Below are 17,715 nucleotides of genomic sequence, written 5' to 3' on the forward strand. Positions count from 1 at the left end.
TTTCATGAGGTGATCTGTGGACATGGCCTTTTAGAATGAAACACACAATGGATTTTTTTTTTATTTTTGCAGGAAAAAGGGTTTTTGTTTTTATTCTAAGGCAGGACAAACTGTACTCTTTAAGAGCAAACCACAGATCTAATCTAGATGGACTGAAGAGTTTGTGTTTATCAATCCAGCAAATAGAAATGGTATTAATAATGAGTTGAGTCTTCATTGCAGCCAGCTCAAACATATTCAGATTTAAAGGCAATTAACCCTCAACTGAGAGGTCACATGATCAGTTTCATATGAGCTCATATTAGGAGTTATCCCAATCATCATTAAGAGTTGTCACTCGTTTTAACTAGGGCTAAACGATTCGCAAAAATCATCTAATTGCAGTTTTCTTCCCCATTATTCCTCATTTTATGTATTTTTTAAACAAATTCAAGCAATAAGTCGTTCTATACTATAACCTACATTCAGCCAGGAACACTCTCATCATACGTTTAACCATTTTATTGCATAGTAGAAATGCAGTTTTACTTGGTAGAGAAGGCTCTGCTAAAAAGATGCTCCCTGGGTTAGTCAAGAGGCATGAATCTAAATATGAGGCAGCAACAAGCTCTAAGCTATAAACGAGGTGGCTGGGGCGGAGGAGGTCAATTTGCCAGCAGCAGCATGGTGCATCAGCATTATTGAAGCAGGGATTAGTGAGAAGTGCATCATATTAAAATACACTGCTGTGTTGAGAAAAAGAGCTGTGATTGGCTGTGGGAGCTGGGAGGCGATAATTGGTATCAGCTGGCGATCAGCTGTTCGTGGCTGGGTCTAAGACTGAATGAACAAAGGTGGAAGGGTTAATAAAATATCTAATTGTTATTATTTTTGCTCATATTTCAAGTTTGTTATTAATAGCTTTTATTGAAGGGGATTATCATTTTTATGTCATGTTAAGAAAACATACATAAATCAAAATTCACACTTGAATGTTTACACAATGATCATAAGACCTCTGCAGCAGCAAAAATTGAATGTGATAAAAACTGATATTTTAACACATTTTAAGTTAAAAATATATTGCAATTTCTGCAATTTATAAATTGCAGAAGGCCATATTGCAATTTCATCTAATTTGCAAATAATTTCCCAGCCTTAATTTTAACCCATATTTTTGACCTCTTTGCCCTGTACTCAACCATCCAAGTGTTTGCTGTCTGACATATGTGGGTACTTGAAATTCCATTTTTCCTGCATTATGAGTGTCAGACTTGTAAGAATAAAATATTTTATGCATGATTCCTGCAATGTCACGCTTGAATTAAGGCCTTATTTAACTGTCTTTGGCTTAAGAGGAGCAAAACACTGATTTAAAACCCTCTAGCAGACAAAGCAGTTGCAGCACCTCTCACATATGCAACAAATCATCAGCACCCATCTGACTTACATTTGACTACAGCTCTCACATGGGGAGCTGAAAACTTGGTTCTTTGGTCCACTAGTGATTAGATCTGCTCTGTTTTGATCATTAAGTTGGTAAAAACAACCAGAAAACCAGAGCTCAGTTTATGCTGTTTGCCATAAAAAATCCCTCTGCTATGCTACTTTTATTTACCTGCCTGGTGGCCGGTGGATTGAGCAAATTCACCCAGCGCTGCTCAAAAATACCCTCATTTGGCTGGTGGCAGGTGCTGATTTCCCATTCTGGTGGACAGGCTGATGCACAGGCAACTTTTCAGTCCTTAACATAAAACTCACAAGAACATTCTCTACGAGATTCAGCAGGACTGAGAGAAAAATACACCTGCTATTTGCAGGAGCAATTTCACAGACACAAGGTTGACAGAAAATTGCTACAAGAAACGTAATTTATGAAGAAAAACCACAATGGAGGATGAGCAGAAGGTCGTCCTGGCTTGTGTTTGGTTTCTGCAGTAATAAACAAAGGACACAATTGTGGCATGTCTCACATACATTATAAAGGTAGTCATGTTTAGGGCAGAACATTTGTAAAGTAATCTAACTGTGATTTTTTTTTTTCCCAGATATTTCGATTGAATATACGATTATTCTTGGGTTAATCTTATGTATTTTTTGACAAATTCAAGTAATAAATAATTCCATAAATAAGACCATGTGTATTGAAAACAATGAAATTAATTCCATAAGCAATTAATCCATAGTAGCATGAATATGAATATGGGGGTGCAACAAGCTTTAAGCTATAAAGGAGGTGGCTGGGGTGGGGGAGGTTAGGCTGGCTACCAGCTGATTGCAGCTGGGGTGACTTTTATGAAGTAACGCTAGGCTTCATCAGTTTTTTTTTAGAAAAAGCTAACTATTTTTGCTCGTATTGCAAATGTGATGTCATTTGCTTTGTTTAAGGGCATTATCATTTTTATGTCACTCAATTTGATTAAGAAAAACAAACATAAAACACAAACATTTTGGATTTTATGGATTTTTTGTAAACCATTATAAAAAAACTGAGACTTGAATGTTTGTGTATGCCTAGATCCTCATAATGTGCATTAAATCTCTGTCACTGCAAAAAAAAAAAGAAAAGAAAAGAAAAAAAGAAAAGAAAAAGTTTTATTAAACTGGTGTTTTGACACATTTTAAGTTAAAGAAATATAGCAACTTCTGCAATTTGAAAATTGCAGCAATTGCAATTTAATCTATTTGTGATTAATTGTCCATCCCTAGTCATGTTATTGCCATGGTCTTCATCGATATTCCTCTTGGTTTGTTGCACAGCAACGTCTACGTCTGCTGCCATGTTTGTAAGCTCTAAAGGTTTGCAAACTCTGGTTGGTGATGCCTCAGTCTGCAAGCTTTTACCAGCTATTGAAGGTATTCTGTGAGAGGGAGCTCCATCTGGAATCATAAATATTAGACATCTTTCATCTTAAGGGACATGATTGGGAGCCGTAAAGAAAGCCCAATGATACGGAGCCCCAGACATGACATGGTCAAAAACAGTTAAATTGTGGCCACAATATAGCTATAATGTGTGCATGAAATACTAATTTGTGGCCACAAAGTAGGTACAATGTGCACACAAAATACTTATTAAAAATATTATCATTCCTGGACAACTGGGTAAGCAAATCGAGCGCACCTTCTCTCAGGTCTAAGGTAGAGGTAGTAGAGGGACTAAAGCTACTCGATGGACAGGGATAGTATGATTTAATTTTATTTTAGGCTGGGAATGAGCTACAAATACATTCTGAAAAGCCTGGCATTTCAAGGAACCATTATTACCGAGAGGCATTTAAACAGACTGTTGAGAGTCAGGTTGCTTTACCAGCGGAGGAACAACTTGGACGCCAGGATAGGAAGGTGCACTCGATTTGCCTACCCAGCTGTCCAGGAATGATATTAATGTTATTAGTTAGTATTTGGTGCACACATTATAGCTATATTGTGGTCACAATTTAAATTTTTTTTTACCACGTCATGTCCGGGAATTCCATACAATAACGCTTCTCACTTGAAAATTATTTGGACAAATTACTAGGCCCAAACTTGGCTGTAATCTTACTGTGCAGCCAGCCTAACCTGATGATTCTCAGCTCTGTAACAGTTTATCCACTGCTATGCAAGATCAAAACAGAAAACTAAGATAAACTTTAAGAAGAATTGAGAAGTCTTGTCTTTGACCTTGAACTTACGGCTATACTAATGATGCTTCGGTAATGTCAGAGGAATAAGTTGCAGAGAGAAAAGGAAAAGAGAAAGAGTGCTGTCAGACTAGCGGAGCATGAATGAATTCTGTTGCCCCCCTGCCAGTGACCCGGCATAGCGCAGCATGGCACAGCAAAAACTTGGCATCACACTGAGAACACACCTGCCGACGAAGACAGAGGCAGAGGTAAGGATCGAGGCTACAGAGCAGCAGAAACAAGAAAAAGTTTCCAAGCTGGGATGCTTGGGTAGGAAAGAAATGTTAGAAAAAGAGCACAGCATATAGAAAGAGAAAAAGTACGGCAGACTAATCAAAGAAAAGAGAGAGCGACTTGTTAATCTTACTGTGGAAGTTAATCGAACAAACTCTCCTTCAAGATAAAAATGTCTTTTTAAGTGCGGTTGACCTGCTCTCTGTGGCCATTAGAGCAAAATATGTTTTGTAATGAGGCAGCTTGGAGAATAAATGTGTCTCTACAACAAATCGCCCAGGCTCTGAATGAATTTTTTCCAAATTGGGGAAATAAATCAGAAGGCAAATAGGCAGGCCATTAGTAGAGCCGGTAGAAAGAGAGAAGTAAAAGGCAGAAAGGCAAGACGGCAGCACAATGAAGAAGGTAGGGATCTAAAGAGGGAGGGTGTAAAATGCCAAACTGAATGCTGCACTTGACTGCGACACTTAGCCCACTCTATTATAACCTCCCAGAGAGCTAATGTTAGCCCTTTACTTAGCATAATAGTCCTCCAGCACTAACTCAAAGCGACCTCTCTAATTAAGCACACAAGCACTCAACAAACCTGCATAATATGTTAATACAATGCTTCAAAATGCCACACAAAATAACACTTTATTTAGTAATAATCAACACTTAACTACAATAATAACAACCTGTTTGCTCTTAAAGGGGTAATACTACGTAAAACCAACCTTTTCTGTTGTTATATTTGGAGATCAGGACTATCTACTGAACCACTAAATGTGAAATAAGCAAATCTAGCCTTTTGCTCATGATCCACCTGTGTCGGAAAACATCAAATCTGACGGTTCCTCACCACCACACATTACCTTTGTTTTTCCTGTTGTACATTCATATGAAAGAATAAACTCTCTGGACTTAACTGTCTACAAAAATTACCAGGAAAGGATAGACGCTACCATTTACCAGAAAAGCAAAACACTCCAGAAGGCCAACAGCCTTCCTCTCCAACAGCTAATCCAAAACATTTTCCTTGACTGTTCTTACGCCTCAGAAGAAACCGCAGCATAGATGAGGAATCTGAATGTAAAGCAGCTTTTTCAGTGCAGAGGCTATGTGGGCAGTGCAGCCCTAACAATTCCCACCTCTCCTCTGCATCTCGCTGTCTCTAGTGTCAGCTGTTTCAATCAGACCTGTTGCCACAGGTGTATAAAATCAAGCACCTATCCTTTGTTCTGAAGAGCTCAGTGACTTCAAGCATGTTGCTGTGATGGATGCAATCTTTGTAATAAGAAAGTGCATAAAATTTTATCCCTGCTGGGTACTCCACAGACAACTGTTAGTGATATTATAAAAAAGTGGAAGCATTTAGGAACAACAGCAACCCAGCCTCAAAGCTGAAGACCACCTGAATCACAGAGTGGTAAGGTGTGCTAAGGTACATAAAAGTCACCAACACTCTGCTGATTCCACAACTGAAGAGTTCTACTCTTGGTGTCATTAATGTCAGCACTAAAACTGTGGGGCAGGATCCTTATGAATGTGTTTCCATGGTTGAGCAGCTGCATGCAAGCCTCACATTAATACCCAGCATTGGATGGAGTGGTGTAAAGCATATCGTGTGGCACAGTGGAAATGTGTTCTGTGGAGTGACCAATCACGCTTCTATGTTTGGCAGTTGGATGGTCAGGGATCTAGCTCTAGATACATTTCTGAGAGCCATGCTCATAGACCATTCACCTGAGACCATTAGATCGCTGCGTTACATACTGAGAAATGTAATTTTGTTATGTTACTGCTTTACATGTCACAGTACTTTTGCGTTACTAAATATTAAACCCTTTAGCCACTCATTCTACTAGTCTATAGAAAAACGACATAACAACTGCATGTCTGCCTTCAAATGTGCAGACTCTAATATCAATGTACAGCCTAATTTACAGCCTATAATCTGTATCTCTGCAGTCTGATAACACCACTAACAGATATGAAAACCTTTACAGCTCTTTAACATGCTCACAATCTGGCTAAACTGAACAGAGTCACACAGAATAACTCAAATGCTGTGCAGCACCAACTGGAATGGCTGCACAGCTGATTCAATGAGAGCTTTTACATTTACGTTTCACCAGGATGCTGATCTGGTCACTTTAATCCAAAAATCCCAAATAATGGGGATAATTCCACAGTGTGCTGCTGTCCTCTCTGTCATCTCGCTAGCTCAACAAGCTAGTGATGCATGCGCATTGGTGCAGAATGTTTACCTTCTACTGGCACGGCGCTACATGCCAATGTGACTACAGGAAGAAAGAAGGACAAACCGTACAGACATTTCAAGGAGCTTCCTTTATTTTCTTTATCTCGTTTTGAAGCCACGGAAGAGAAAGGAAATTACTTTTATGAAAATGTAACTAATAACGGATTACTTGAATTGTCAAACTTACTTGTTACAACAAAAAAGTAATTTGAGTACTATTATGGATTACTTTGTAACCCATTAGTTCCAATACTTCAACTGAGACACTGTACATCTTGGAAACTGTTTTAGAAGTTGTTACACAAACTGTGGCTCACTTTAGCTTTGTTGGCTCTATCTAAAGTTTAAAGAACCTACTTTAGCTAAGTAATTAACGTTACTAGGCCAATGTAGCTATGCTAGCTTTACTAATGTCAGCTTTAGCAAACATAGCAAAGCTAACATAGTTATGTAGATAGCATTCCTATGTAGCTTACATAGCTGCTTTGTGAGCTAAGCTTTGTTAGCTCTGTTATCTAAAGCTAAGTTAGCTTTAGCAAAGGTACATAAAGCTAACTGAAGCCATGCAGATAACATAAATACGTAGCTCACGTAGCTGCTATGTGAGCTTAGTTTTAGCTCCATTAGCCATGTAGCACCATTATCTATGAGGCTAACAGAGCTATGTATGTACCTCCTGCTGCATTAGAATGATTTAATGGATGACAAGCTTTCTGTCCTGTAAGCAGACTGTTTACTTGGCTTTATTAAACCTTTTGTAATCAGGTATTTAAAGTCTTTTTAACTTTTGGTATCCTAACCCTTACCTTAACAGTGTTCTGAGATTAACAGCGTCTCAGATATACCGCCATCAGAAATGAACGGTCCACAGCTTCACTGTCTTAGTCAAATGAGTGAGTCTGGGTTTGGCAGATGTTGGGAGAATATTACCTGCCTGAAAGCAAACTGTGAAGTTTGGTGGAGGAGGGATAATGGTATGGGGCTGTTTTTCAGGGTTTGAGCTTGGCCCCTTATCTCTAGTGAAGACCAATCTTAATGCTTCAGCACATCAAGACATTTTGGACAATACCATGCTTCCAACTGTGTGGTAGCAGTTTAGCAACATGACTGTGTCCCAGTGCACAACCCAAGGATTACAAAGACTGGTTTGATGGGTTCAGTGAGGAAGACCTTGACTGGCCTGAATACTTCTGTACATATAGTGTAAGTACTCAGGTGTCCATACAGGATCGTTTACATTGGTCAGAGTGTACGTCCCCTCAAAATATGCATTATAGAACACAAGGCACCGCCTGCAATCGTAACATGCACAATGCAATAAGATGCATGCAAGATCTGCTGCAACACTTAGATTCTGGGGCATTGAAAAACCTCTCCCTGCATCAGCGCAAACTGTTCTAAAAAAACATTTAGAGCTAGTTTATGGTTTAGACAGGGTCAAAAACCTCTTCAGTGCTTGATCATTTCTGTATTTTGACCAAAGCAGAGCAGAAAGGTTTCATTTAGACCTCAGGGAGCTGTGTACAAAGGTGGAAAAGGGCTCTAATATGTCATATTTAAAGATAATGGCAGAGAACACAGGCTAAAGTAACCTCATGAAGCTATTACTGTAAAGGTTGTGGCGGTTAATGTACCTCTCATCTTTAAGGTGACACGTGTCTCCTTTCATCCGACCATTAGATCTGACATTAGTAAACGCTGTGTCAGCAAAAGCAGAGAAGTGTCAGAGCCCATATATGGACTAAGATGCACATCAGGAGAGCATGTCTCTGCAGCAGGCTGATGCTAACATTAGAAAGGCAGCTGAGAGAATGCCATGAAACGAAACACAGCCGAACACCGGTGAATGTCACTCATACACAAACACAGTGGGTGATGCTGTCATGCAGAGTCATGAATATGGAGGCCTGCAGCTGGATTCTAATCACGCTCTCGGTTGCAAACTGGGAAAAGCTGTTCTGTGACTGCTGCTTTGAAGCTTGAGAGTGAGATGGAGAGAGGAAAAGATGGAAAGGCTTGAACACAGAGTGACGCTCATGTTCGTTGGACAGTAAAATGGAGGAGACTCAGTATCTTTGACAATAAGGTATACAAAAATTTGCACGGTTTGGGTAACAAAAGAGGACTTAACCATTTGGTAGATGGTAAGTCATTGAATTTTAGAAAGTAACTGATTAATTTCAGCTGATTACCATAGTGGATCCACACTTTACTAATGCCTATTCAAGAATTTTGTGTCTTGTTGTGCAAAGTAGAGCATCATACTGGGTCACACTCATGGTATAATCATTACCTATTCAGTTACTCAGTCATGCCCTGGTTAACTAGGACCCAGTGACTCATTTAAACTAAACTAGTATACATGCCTGTTTTTGTGCACTTTATTGTAAACTGTTTCTGCAAATGTAATACTTCTCTGTTACACTTGTTGACCCTCATTGTAGGTCATAATTGCCCTTTAAGTTTGGCATTTATGAAGTCAAATGCCAAAAGGTTTTGGAGTTACCAGACTGGATCAAAATTTTCTCTTCTTTGCCAAGTTTAAAGCTGTACTTTGACACCAGTCCTGAGGTTTTTAGTTGTTTTACAGGTGAGACTGCACATAGTTCAGCAATTTTTGGGACTTTGGGTCACGTATGAGACTACATGCCAGTTCAACCTTGGCCAGGTACTGCTCCTGCCTCCTGATAAGCACAGTCCTGGCCTGCTTCCCATTTCTCCAGCCACCCTACCAGCCATCCCCTCATGATGCATGGGGCTGACCCCCAAAGCTTAGTCCAACAAACTGGGTCCTGGACACTCGGCATACAGTGAGCAGTATCAGGCTTGGGAAAGTCATCTGCCTGTAGAAGCACAGCTGCCTCTCATGTATCCAGCAGCTGATCCCTTCCTGCTCTCCTGAGCATGTCAGCATCAGACACATGGTCTCTTCACAATAACCAAAAATGGTTCAATTAGTCACAAAGCAGTCTAGCTGGCATCTCTGGCCATCAGTCAACATCCAGGCCTCATAAAAGAGACCAGGAGGACCCAAGACCGAAAAACTCTGACTTTCAACTGCTCAGATACCAGGAATACCACATTGCCGTGCCCAGCGAACCTATCGCTCCGTGCATGTGTCCAAGTCTTCAGTTGATCTCAGCTTTGCAGTTGTGGATTTATTGATTACACTGCCAACATAGGCGAACTGCAACACTGCTTCATGCTCTCACCATTCACAGACACGCATTCAATAAACATACTTCCCCGCTTGGCACTTCCAGGTCAAGTGGGGACCTGGTTCACTGCTCAGCCTGCCCTCGTTACCAAAAATTTTACATTGAGGATTCTGTTAAACAAAAATGGCCCCACATATGGTGTATTTACAAAAAAGTATCTCAATGTTTTGGTTTCATTGATGATTTTCTCATAATGATGGAGAAAAACTGTTAAAAGTCCAAGTTTCTTTCACTTTCTAACCGGGCTCAAATGGATCAGTCGTGAGCTTTAAAGATGGATTTACCAGTGAGAAACAAAGAAACAGGTGAATCCATCTGCTTTGCAAAGTTAGATTTTGCGCATTTCTAAGGGCAGTGGAAACACAGCTAATGTCACAACCAACTTACTCCTGTAGTTGGTATTGGAAACTGTCATCAGTTTGTTTTAATCACTGTTGTCTGCAGTGGGCTGTCTCGATTTTCGCCTTAGACAGAGAAGGTTTATTCCATCTGAGCCACAGAGCTAACACAACTAGTACATAGCTAACACAAAGCTAAAGGGGAGCTAATGAAACAGGTTCCTATTAGAGAGCTGCAGGGATCCTCCAGACTGAGCTGAGGCCCTGAAACACCACTCCTCATGAAGACTTTTTTTTTTTTTTTTTTTTTCACTTTGGTGTGTTTTCAGTAAAATGCTCTTGCTAAACTCAAAAACAAGAGGCCCTGTGAGTAAAGTGCTGTGGCTGCTAGCACCATTACACCATCTTTTGCACAGTTTTTCTGTTTATTTGTGATCTGAATATTGACACTTTGTCAGCCAAAATTTCTCCTGAGCGGACTGCTTCAGCTGCTGTTGCTGGCGTTGCAAGGTTTGTTTTTAGCCTAAAAGCTAGGCTAACCATTTACTATATTAGATTATCTTCATTGCCTCCAAACATACTTTTCTGAGATGTGCCACATGAATAAACCCGACCTGACTCTGGCTTGTGTGTAATAAATGTAAAGCTCTTTGACTCTTGCACATACAAGACAGAGTGATACACAAAGTTTGACTCACAGGGTGAAGTTCTCCTCAAGGTAGCAGCGGTTTCTCAGTAGCCCCGCCCAAAGCTGCACACCGATGATGCCGAAGATGAAGAAGACGAAGAAGCAGAGCAGCAGCACGTTGCCCAGCATGGGTAGTGTGTCCAGCAGCAGGTTGACCAGGATACGCATACCTGTGTGCATCAGAAAGTCACACACTTACTCATATGAAGAATAAAAAAATTAGACAAAATTAATGATATTTGCTTTTTTTTTTTTTTTAATAATTCCAGATAGGCTGTCCATCAATGACTGCAAGAGATCAAACATGAACTGTTTCTGGAAATCTGTCCTCGACATCGTGGAAAAATAGATAGATTTTCCTGGTGTTAACTTATTCACTATATCCAGGTTGTGCTACATTCCATTTAAAATGTGTTAATTGTTGTGGTTTTGTTTTTATTGATATGATTTCCTGAGGAAAAAGTCAATTAACAGTGTTCCAAATGTTTCATAAAATTGCTCAGCAGCAGATTAAAATCCCATGAACAAAGGCTTGTAATGAGGCTACATGGCGTCTCATTTATGATTAGAGGAGCGCTAATTGCAGAAATACAAAAGAGCCCTTGTGTTAAACGACGATGACCTCATCCCCTGTGGGTGTGTCCGTCCTGCTGCGATGACACGCTGAGATGTGAACGGTGGGAAATAATGAGAGCTGATTGGATGGAGTAAAGAGAGAGAAAGTTGTGACACCTGGGAGGTTTGTGTGCTTTTAGGTGTTACTATGAGTCTGATTAGGAGTTTGTGTGTCTAATGTGTTTGTGTTTTTCTGTGGCACACTGAGCCTCGTGAATAACAACTCAACGGTAGGTTAATGTGTCATAAACACAACAGAGCAGCTAAACAGCCAACAGACTGAATGACAGGAGAGAAGCTGTGAGAGAAACCAAGAGGAAAAGACGGATTAATTTGCACACAGGCACACAATATTAACAAGACTGCAAATACCTTTAATCCATGCATAACCAACAAACTCTAAAGTATGCAAACATAGGCAGGAAAGGAAGAAAATTATACCCTTATAGTAAATCTCTGCAGTCACACCCTCATTCTAACGCAGCGTTACTCAACTCTGCTCAACCAGAGAGCCAAATTGTTGAAAAATACCTTTGCAGGAGCCACAATCTAAGGGGTGAAAAGTGGCAAAAATGGGTTAAAGTAGAAAAAGTGGAAAAAATAACTTAAATGGGGCAAAATGGTCAAAAAGCAGCAAAAAAAAAGGGTGAAAGGGGCAAAATCAGCATAAAAAGCCAGATACTGGGTGAGAAGTTAAAAAAAATGAGTTACAGATGGCAGAAATGGTCAAAAAGTGTTAAAAACATGACAAAAATGAGTTACAGAAAGCAAAAATGGTCAAAAAGTGGTAAAAATATGACAAAAAATGAGTTACAGATGGCAAAAATCACTGTTGTAATACTTCTACACATGTATCTGCATGCTCATCTAAAGTGTGAGAACTTTGATTCCTAAAGTTTGTCTGCTGCGGTCTGAACCAGAGACAAGTTTGGTGAATTATTATCTGCAGTACGGTCTGTATTTCTAAAGTGTGAGAGGCATGAGGTAAACACTGTCTAGTTTGTCACTCCAGACAGACAACTGCATGGATTTATGCTGCCTCTAATCCTTTTTTCTTATTGCATCGAATGGTCACTGTCGGCAGATGATACAAATTGAAAATGAAGCGCAGCTGTCGCTGCTCATCATGATATTTTAGGAGGAGACAGACATCAGTGACCCGTGAACCTGAACCATGACCTACTCATCCGACATAATAGTTTCCAAAGATCCCGTGGATCTTTTGTGTAAGTCTTCCTCTGGTCTTAAACACAATGCTTCCTGCAGTAAGGTCAGGTCGAGGTCAGATTATGTTCCCACTACAAACCAACTGCAGAAAAAATACTGAGGCTAAACCTCTCTAACAGTCCCAGTGCAGATATTTGGTCCACCCCAGGGTTCAGATGACAGCTTTCACACCAAAGCAAACAAACCACACTAGCTCAAATAGACCTTAGCTCCTTTTGTAGCAACAGTACGTGAAATTCTTACCCTAAAATGTCTTATCAATGATAAAAAGACAACTCCCATGTATATATGCTAGAGGGGAACGCACATATTATCAGATATTCCCACCACCTTTCATAGCCAGAGGATTTCCTTATTTAAGAATTATAGCAGAACTTGTTGAGGGGGCTTCATCATGACATAGCCTATTTGTAAGACATGACTTTCTCATCACTGACATGGAAGTTCTGCTTACTTCTGATGAACTACCCTACCCAAACCTGCCCCTGTTATGCATAGTTTGACCTCCATAAGGTTGTGACCTCATTAGGCAATACTAGGGCTGGGCGATATGGGTCAGAAGTCATATCTCGGTATCTTTAAGCTCAATGGTGATATTTGATATGTATCTTGATCTATCTATTTTGCAAAAAATAACAAAAATAGTCAGCTTGAAGTCAAATCCACATAAACCAGATGCAGGTATGTAAGCTGATACATCAAAAAGTGTCAACATTAACCCTCCAGGTCCTAAGCTATTTTTTAACCATTTTGTCTCTCCTGGACTTTTTGTCTTAAAAAGCTGGTAAAACATCAACCCTGTGGTGCACAGTCAAGCTCTAAACTTCCTGTTTTTCAGGACACCCTCTGCTTTAAGAATATGGAATTTCAAAAAAGTTATGGCACTATGAAAACAAAACAAAACAAAACAAAAAATCAATGGAAATTAAGATTTTTATTTCGTACACAGTAAACACAGTAAATAATTATGACTATATGTTAATTTTTTTAATTTTTTGCACTTGTTCTTCGATCTCTTGGGGACCAAAAAGAGAAAATGTAATCGTCCTTTAAAATATTCACAGATCTAGGAAAAAGAATCCTTACGCGTTTTGGAATTGACTTCTTTTGAGCCATTATTCAAAGCAGTTCCTGTCTGCAGAGACACAGAGGGCTACATCACAGCCGCTCTGTGTCTTTCTCTCCATTATGAGTCATTCAGGCTCTCTCCTTCAGTTTCATAGTTTCATAAGCATGACATGACGACAAAACAGCCTGCTACTGGTTGTCATAGCATGCCACAATGTATTGTGGGAAAACAATACGGGGGCTTATGCCATGGCTAGCAGCAGAAATGATCAACAATGGATTAGAAAAACGGATAAAAAGACGTTTCAGTGTTTCACTGAGTCACTAGTGTGTTTTTAAGCTTTCAAGACCTCAGAGAGTCACCCAAGTTCCAGACTTGCTAGAAAACATTCTGTAAGAGCTACGGAGGCGTGGATAGCATCATTAGAACGGCACAGAAGGCTGCAACAGAGAGGCTGCCACTGTTTACAGTACAACTAAACCACACCTGTAGCTTTTACTACCCGTTTTGATCTGCCTGATGACAACCATGGATTATAGCCAATCCATCTGGTTTGCAAAGTTCCCATGCAAACTATTTCCAAGATAAATCAGGCCCATCCTGATGATATTGAGTTCTGATTCGGTGTTTGCATTGTATTATAAGTGTGTTGCTCATACTATTTCTTCAGTTTTAGCCCATAGTGTTTAATGTTCCTTTTTTGTGTCTTTCGGTTATCTTGTGTTTCTTTATAATTGCCATCTTGTGAAGTTTTCCATGTTTCCTGTTTTATTTTGTAGTTTCCTCCCTTGAATGGAATTTCTGGTTTCCCTCCACGCCTATTACCCTCACATGTTCCACCTGTGTCTCGTTTATCACACCTAAGTTTAATCACTCCCAGTCTCTTTGGATTTTCCGTTTCTCTTTTTTTTTTGCTTCTGATTTTTGCCTTTTGTTGAAATAAAGTTTTTAGCTGCTTGCAACTGGGTCCTCTTTGGTTGTTGCATTACATATCCAGCCCAAAGCATCCAAACACATCTGTTTGACAATCCTACAGACCCTGCAGTGCTTCTGTCCCTTCTTCCTCTTATTTCTAACTTATTTTCCAAATTTTATCTCAAGACCTCGGAGACCATCTTCCTCCTCTGGCTAATTCATCTCGTCAACTGGCATTAAATGGAGAGCAGCGGTGCTGCTGGTGTGTACGTGTCTCTGGTGGCGGCTGGAGGCACTACTAAATGTGTTTGTTCCCCAGGGTCCTTGTCATTAGGCCACTGTCCCATTAGGCCTAATTGGGTGAAGAGAGTGAGAGACAAATGGAGGGAAAAAACGAGAATGAGACACGGCCTGAGGCTGTGCCGGAAAATAGGGAGTGCCAAAATAAGCAACAGAAGTAAAGAGGAATATACATGAGGAGAAAACACTAATAGAAAAGTAAAACAAGCAAAGAAGCAGCAGGAAATCACAAATAACCGTCCTCCTCCTGTTTCTACCTTTTCTCCTGGTTCTCTATCCCTCAGTGCCTACCTTCATCCATCTCTCCTCCATCACTCCTGCTGTTCCCAGATAAAGATGGATGTGCTCCTTACACCACAATAGAAGCACATTTTCATCTCTCTCTCTGAGCTTTTCACCACAAGAGTTCTCCTCTCCCTTCTCCTCCCCTCATCTCTTCCACCTAGGACTATCTTTTACCATCTTTATTGTCCTTCCCCGGCATGTCTAGCACTCCCTCTGATTCACACCAATTTCATCCAAAACAAAGTCTCCACAACTGTACACAGCACAAACCACAGCACTACGATCTGCCGTTTTGGTGGAAGGTTACAAATTGGGGTGTGTGAAGGGGTCAGGATGTGCTCACGCTCCCTGTGTATCCATGGGCAGAGCAGCGGTCCGACACAACGAGGAACAAATAGCTTTATCCCCACGTTTCCCCACCTCTAATGGGGTCACAGATAGGAGATGAGATGAGGCGACCACACACTCATGCAGCAAAACAATAACAGTATGAATACAGAGAGACCTACAGCGTGGAGCTATGAGCTCACACCACCGCTGTAATAAACCAACACAAAAAAACATCCCCACAGACTCACTGGGCCAGTTAGAGCCATATCTGATGCAATAAAGCCGTTCTGACACAAAGTGCACTTTTACCAAGCTTATAATTTGATGATTGTAGAAAAGTGATCGTTAAACTTCATAATGTGCACTTGTAAACGCTAACCCACCTCAGTAAAAAAAATATGAAGCAGCTAGTGAATGCGTATGCATGCTTCTGCTGCAAAGACAATGCATATGCAAACAAACTCGTGCATCTGAAGATGCATTCAGCTTAAGCTTCACTGTCCTCAAAGTGAAATATGCTTTGCAGCCTAAGAAACATAAAGACAAGAATGCATCAGACATTAGTAGTGAGAGCATAAATACACTATACTGGATCATTTTTAAAATGCTGCTGTATGATAGCCTGAGCGATGAAATAACTATTCAACCCGTTGACTCAGCCTTTGGTTATCTAAAGCAGAGGTCAGACTCTGCTCTTATCTCTGGGCACTGTTCTTTCCTTGACTTTTTCTCCTCCTTTCCTCTCATAAAGCAGCACATGTTTCAATCAGGAGAGACTTCATTCGAGTTTAACAAAAATACATTTCACAAATTTTGATGAAAGTGAATTGTGCAGTTCCTATGGTGATTAGACCCCCCACTGAGTCTAGACACTGATGGTGGTGGTGGTGTGGATGAGGGATGCAGGATCAGATGAGGAGTAGACTTCTGAGAAGCTGGACTGTGACCAATGACGTGGCTTGGAGGAGGAGACTGAGGAATACAGGATGAGATGAGAAGAAGACCTATGAGGCTCTGAAGGAGATGCTGATGGACTGAAAGGTGGTGGCTGGAGTGGAGGAGGGTTGCAGTGTCCACACTGAAATGACAGGCTGACTGCAGGAGAAAGGTAACCTGACACGCCAGATGGATTTGTTTCACACATCCATCTTGTAAACCTTCCACAGACACCGTTTGGGAAAGGGCAGAGCCTTAAAAAAAAACTTGAAGAGTAATTGGATGAATATTCTGTCTGTAACATCTGGAACAAAACATGTGTTGTTGTTCTGATAAAACGTACGTTTTAGCAGCATCCACGCTAATGTCTTCCGCCATAATTGCATCAGCCTTTTGTTGTTGCTGGCTTACGTCATGACTCCGCCGTGCCCGAAAGTATTGCCCTTTGACGCTGATTGGTCCTGTCATTTTCTAACTGGGCCCAAACGGTTCAGATGGGAGCTTTGCAAGATGGATTCGCCAATGAGAAACACAGAAATGGGCGTATCAATCTGTTTTGCAAGATTAGGAGAAAGGATCACAGATATGACAGGTGCATGATGATTGGTCAATTAATTATCGGAAGCTTCCAAAGCCATCACATCACCATCTGGGCTTTCTCAAATTGTTTGAAGGCATAGTTAGATAAACAGATAGACCTTTATTGTCCCCAAAGGGATATTTGTTCTCACAGGCACTGTCAGGTACATAAAATACACACATTATAGACAACTGGACACAGGAAAATAGGACAACACACATGCTGGTGAGAGATGGGTGGGTACAGATTACAGCTGGTTGACAGCAGCAATCGCAAAAGGGACAGAGCTTTTACTGAAGCGAGCCCGTTTCCACCTCAGAGTCCTGTAACTCCGGCCAGAGGGCAGTAGAGAAAAGTGAGTGTGGAGAGGATGGTCTGAGTCCCTGCTGAATGTCCGAGCCATGCGTGTCACAGCATTACGGTTGAGGTGGGAGAGGTCCGTGGTGGGCAGATTGATGATTTTGGATGCTATCTTAGTATACATATACTTCTGACTTTAAAGTAAGTAATAAAGATTATCTCACTTATTATTCTGGCATTTAGCAAATACAAATAATTTTGGTAATCCTAACCATATTTAATGCCAGACAATAAAGGTTATGGGCTGCACGGCAGCGCAGGGGTTAGTGCTATTGCCTCACAGCAAGAAGGTCCCTGGTTTGCTTGGCCTTTCTGTGCGGATTGCATGCGTGGGTTCTCTCAAGGTAGACCACCTTCCTCCCACCACCAAAACCATGCTCGTTAGCTTAATTGGTGACTCTAAATTGGCCGTAGGTGTGAGTGTGGAGCATGCCTGGTTGTCTCTCTCTGTATGTCAGCCCTGCTATTGACTGGTGACCAGTTCAGGGTGTACCCCGCCTCTTGCCCAATGACAGCTGGGATAGGCTCCATCCCCCCGCAACCCCTAAAGGGATAAGCGGTATAGAAAATGGAATGGAAAAATGGAACATTAAAGGTTATGTCTTCTATACAGTGCATGTTTACTTATGGTTTCAGTGGTATAAATGACTGAGTAAGCTCAGTGTTGCTGACTCTGCCTGAAAGCTAAGGTGTCTCTCAGACACTTTAATCACCTTGAGCGTTTAACAAGG

General features: G+C 40.8%; 1 protein-coding gene across 3 annotated transcripts in view; it reads right to left on the reverse strand.

Annotated features, from left to right (window-relative positions):
- The window catches only part of LOC121503695 (voltage-dependent T-type calcium channel subunit alpha-1I-like), a 176,231-nt gene that overhangs the window by 123,393 nt on the left and 35,123 nt on the right, over positions 1-17,715 (reverse strand). For all 3 annotated transcript variants that reach the window (XM_041778221.1, XM_041778220.1, XM_041778222.1), the window contains one exon: positions 10,378-10,537. In XM_041778221.1, the coding sequence (XP_041634155.1) occupies positions 10,378-10,537 (160 nt within the window). The remainder of the gene's footprint in view (positions 1-10,377; positions 10,538-17,715) is intronic.

This window comes from Cheilinus undulatus, linkage group 21 (assembly GCF_018320785.1).
Source record: "Cheilinus undulatus linkage group 21, ASM1832078v1, whole genome shotgun sequence".
Lineage (NCBI taxonomy): Eukaryota > Metazoa > Chordata > Actinopteri > Labriformes > Labridae > Cheilinus > Cheilinus undulatus.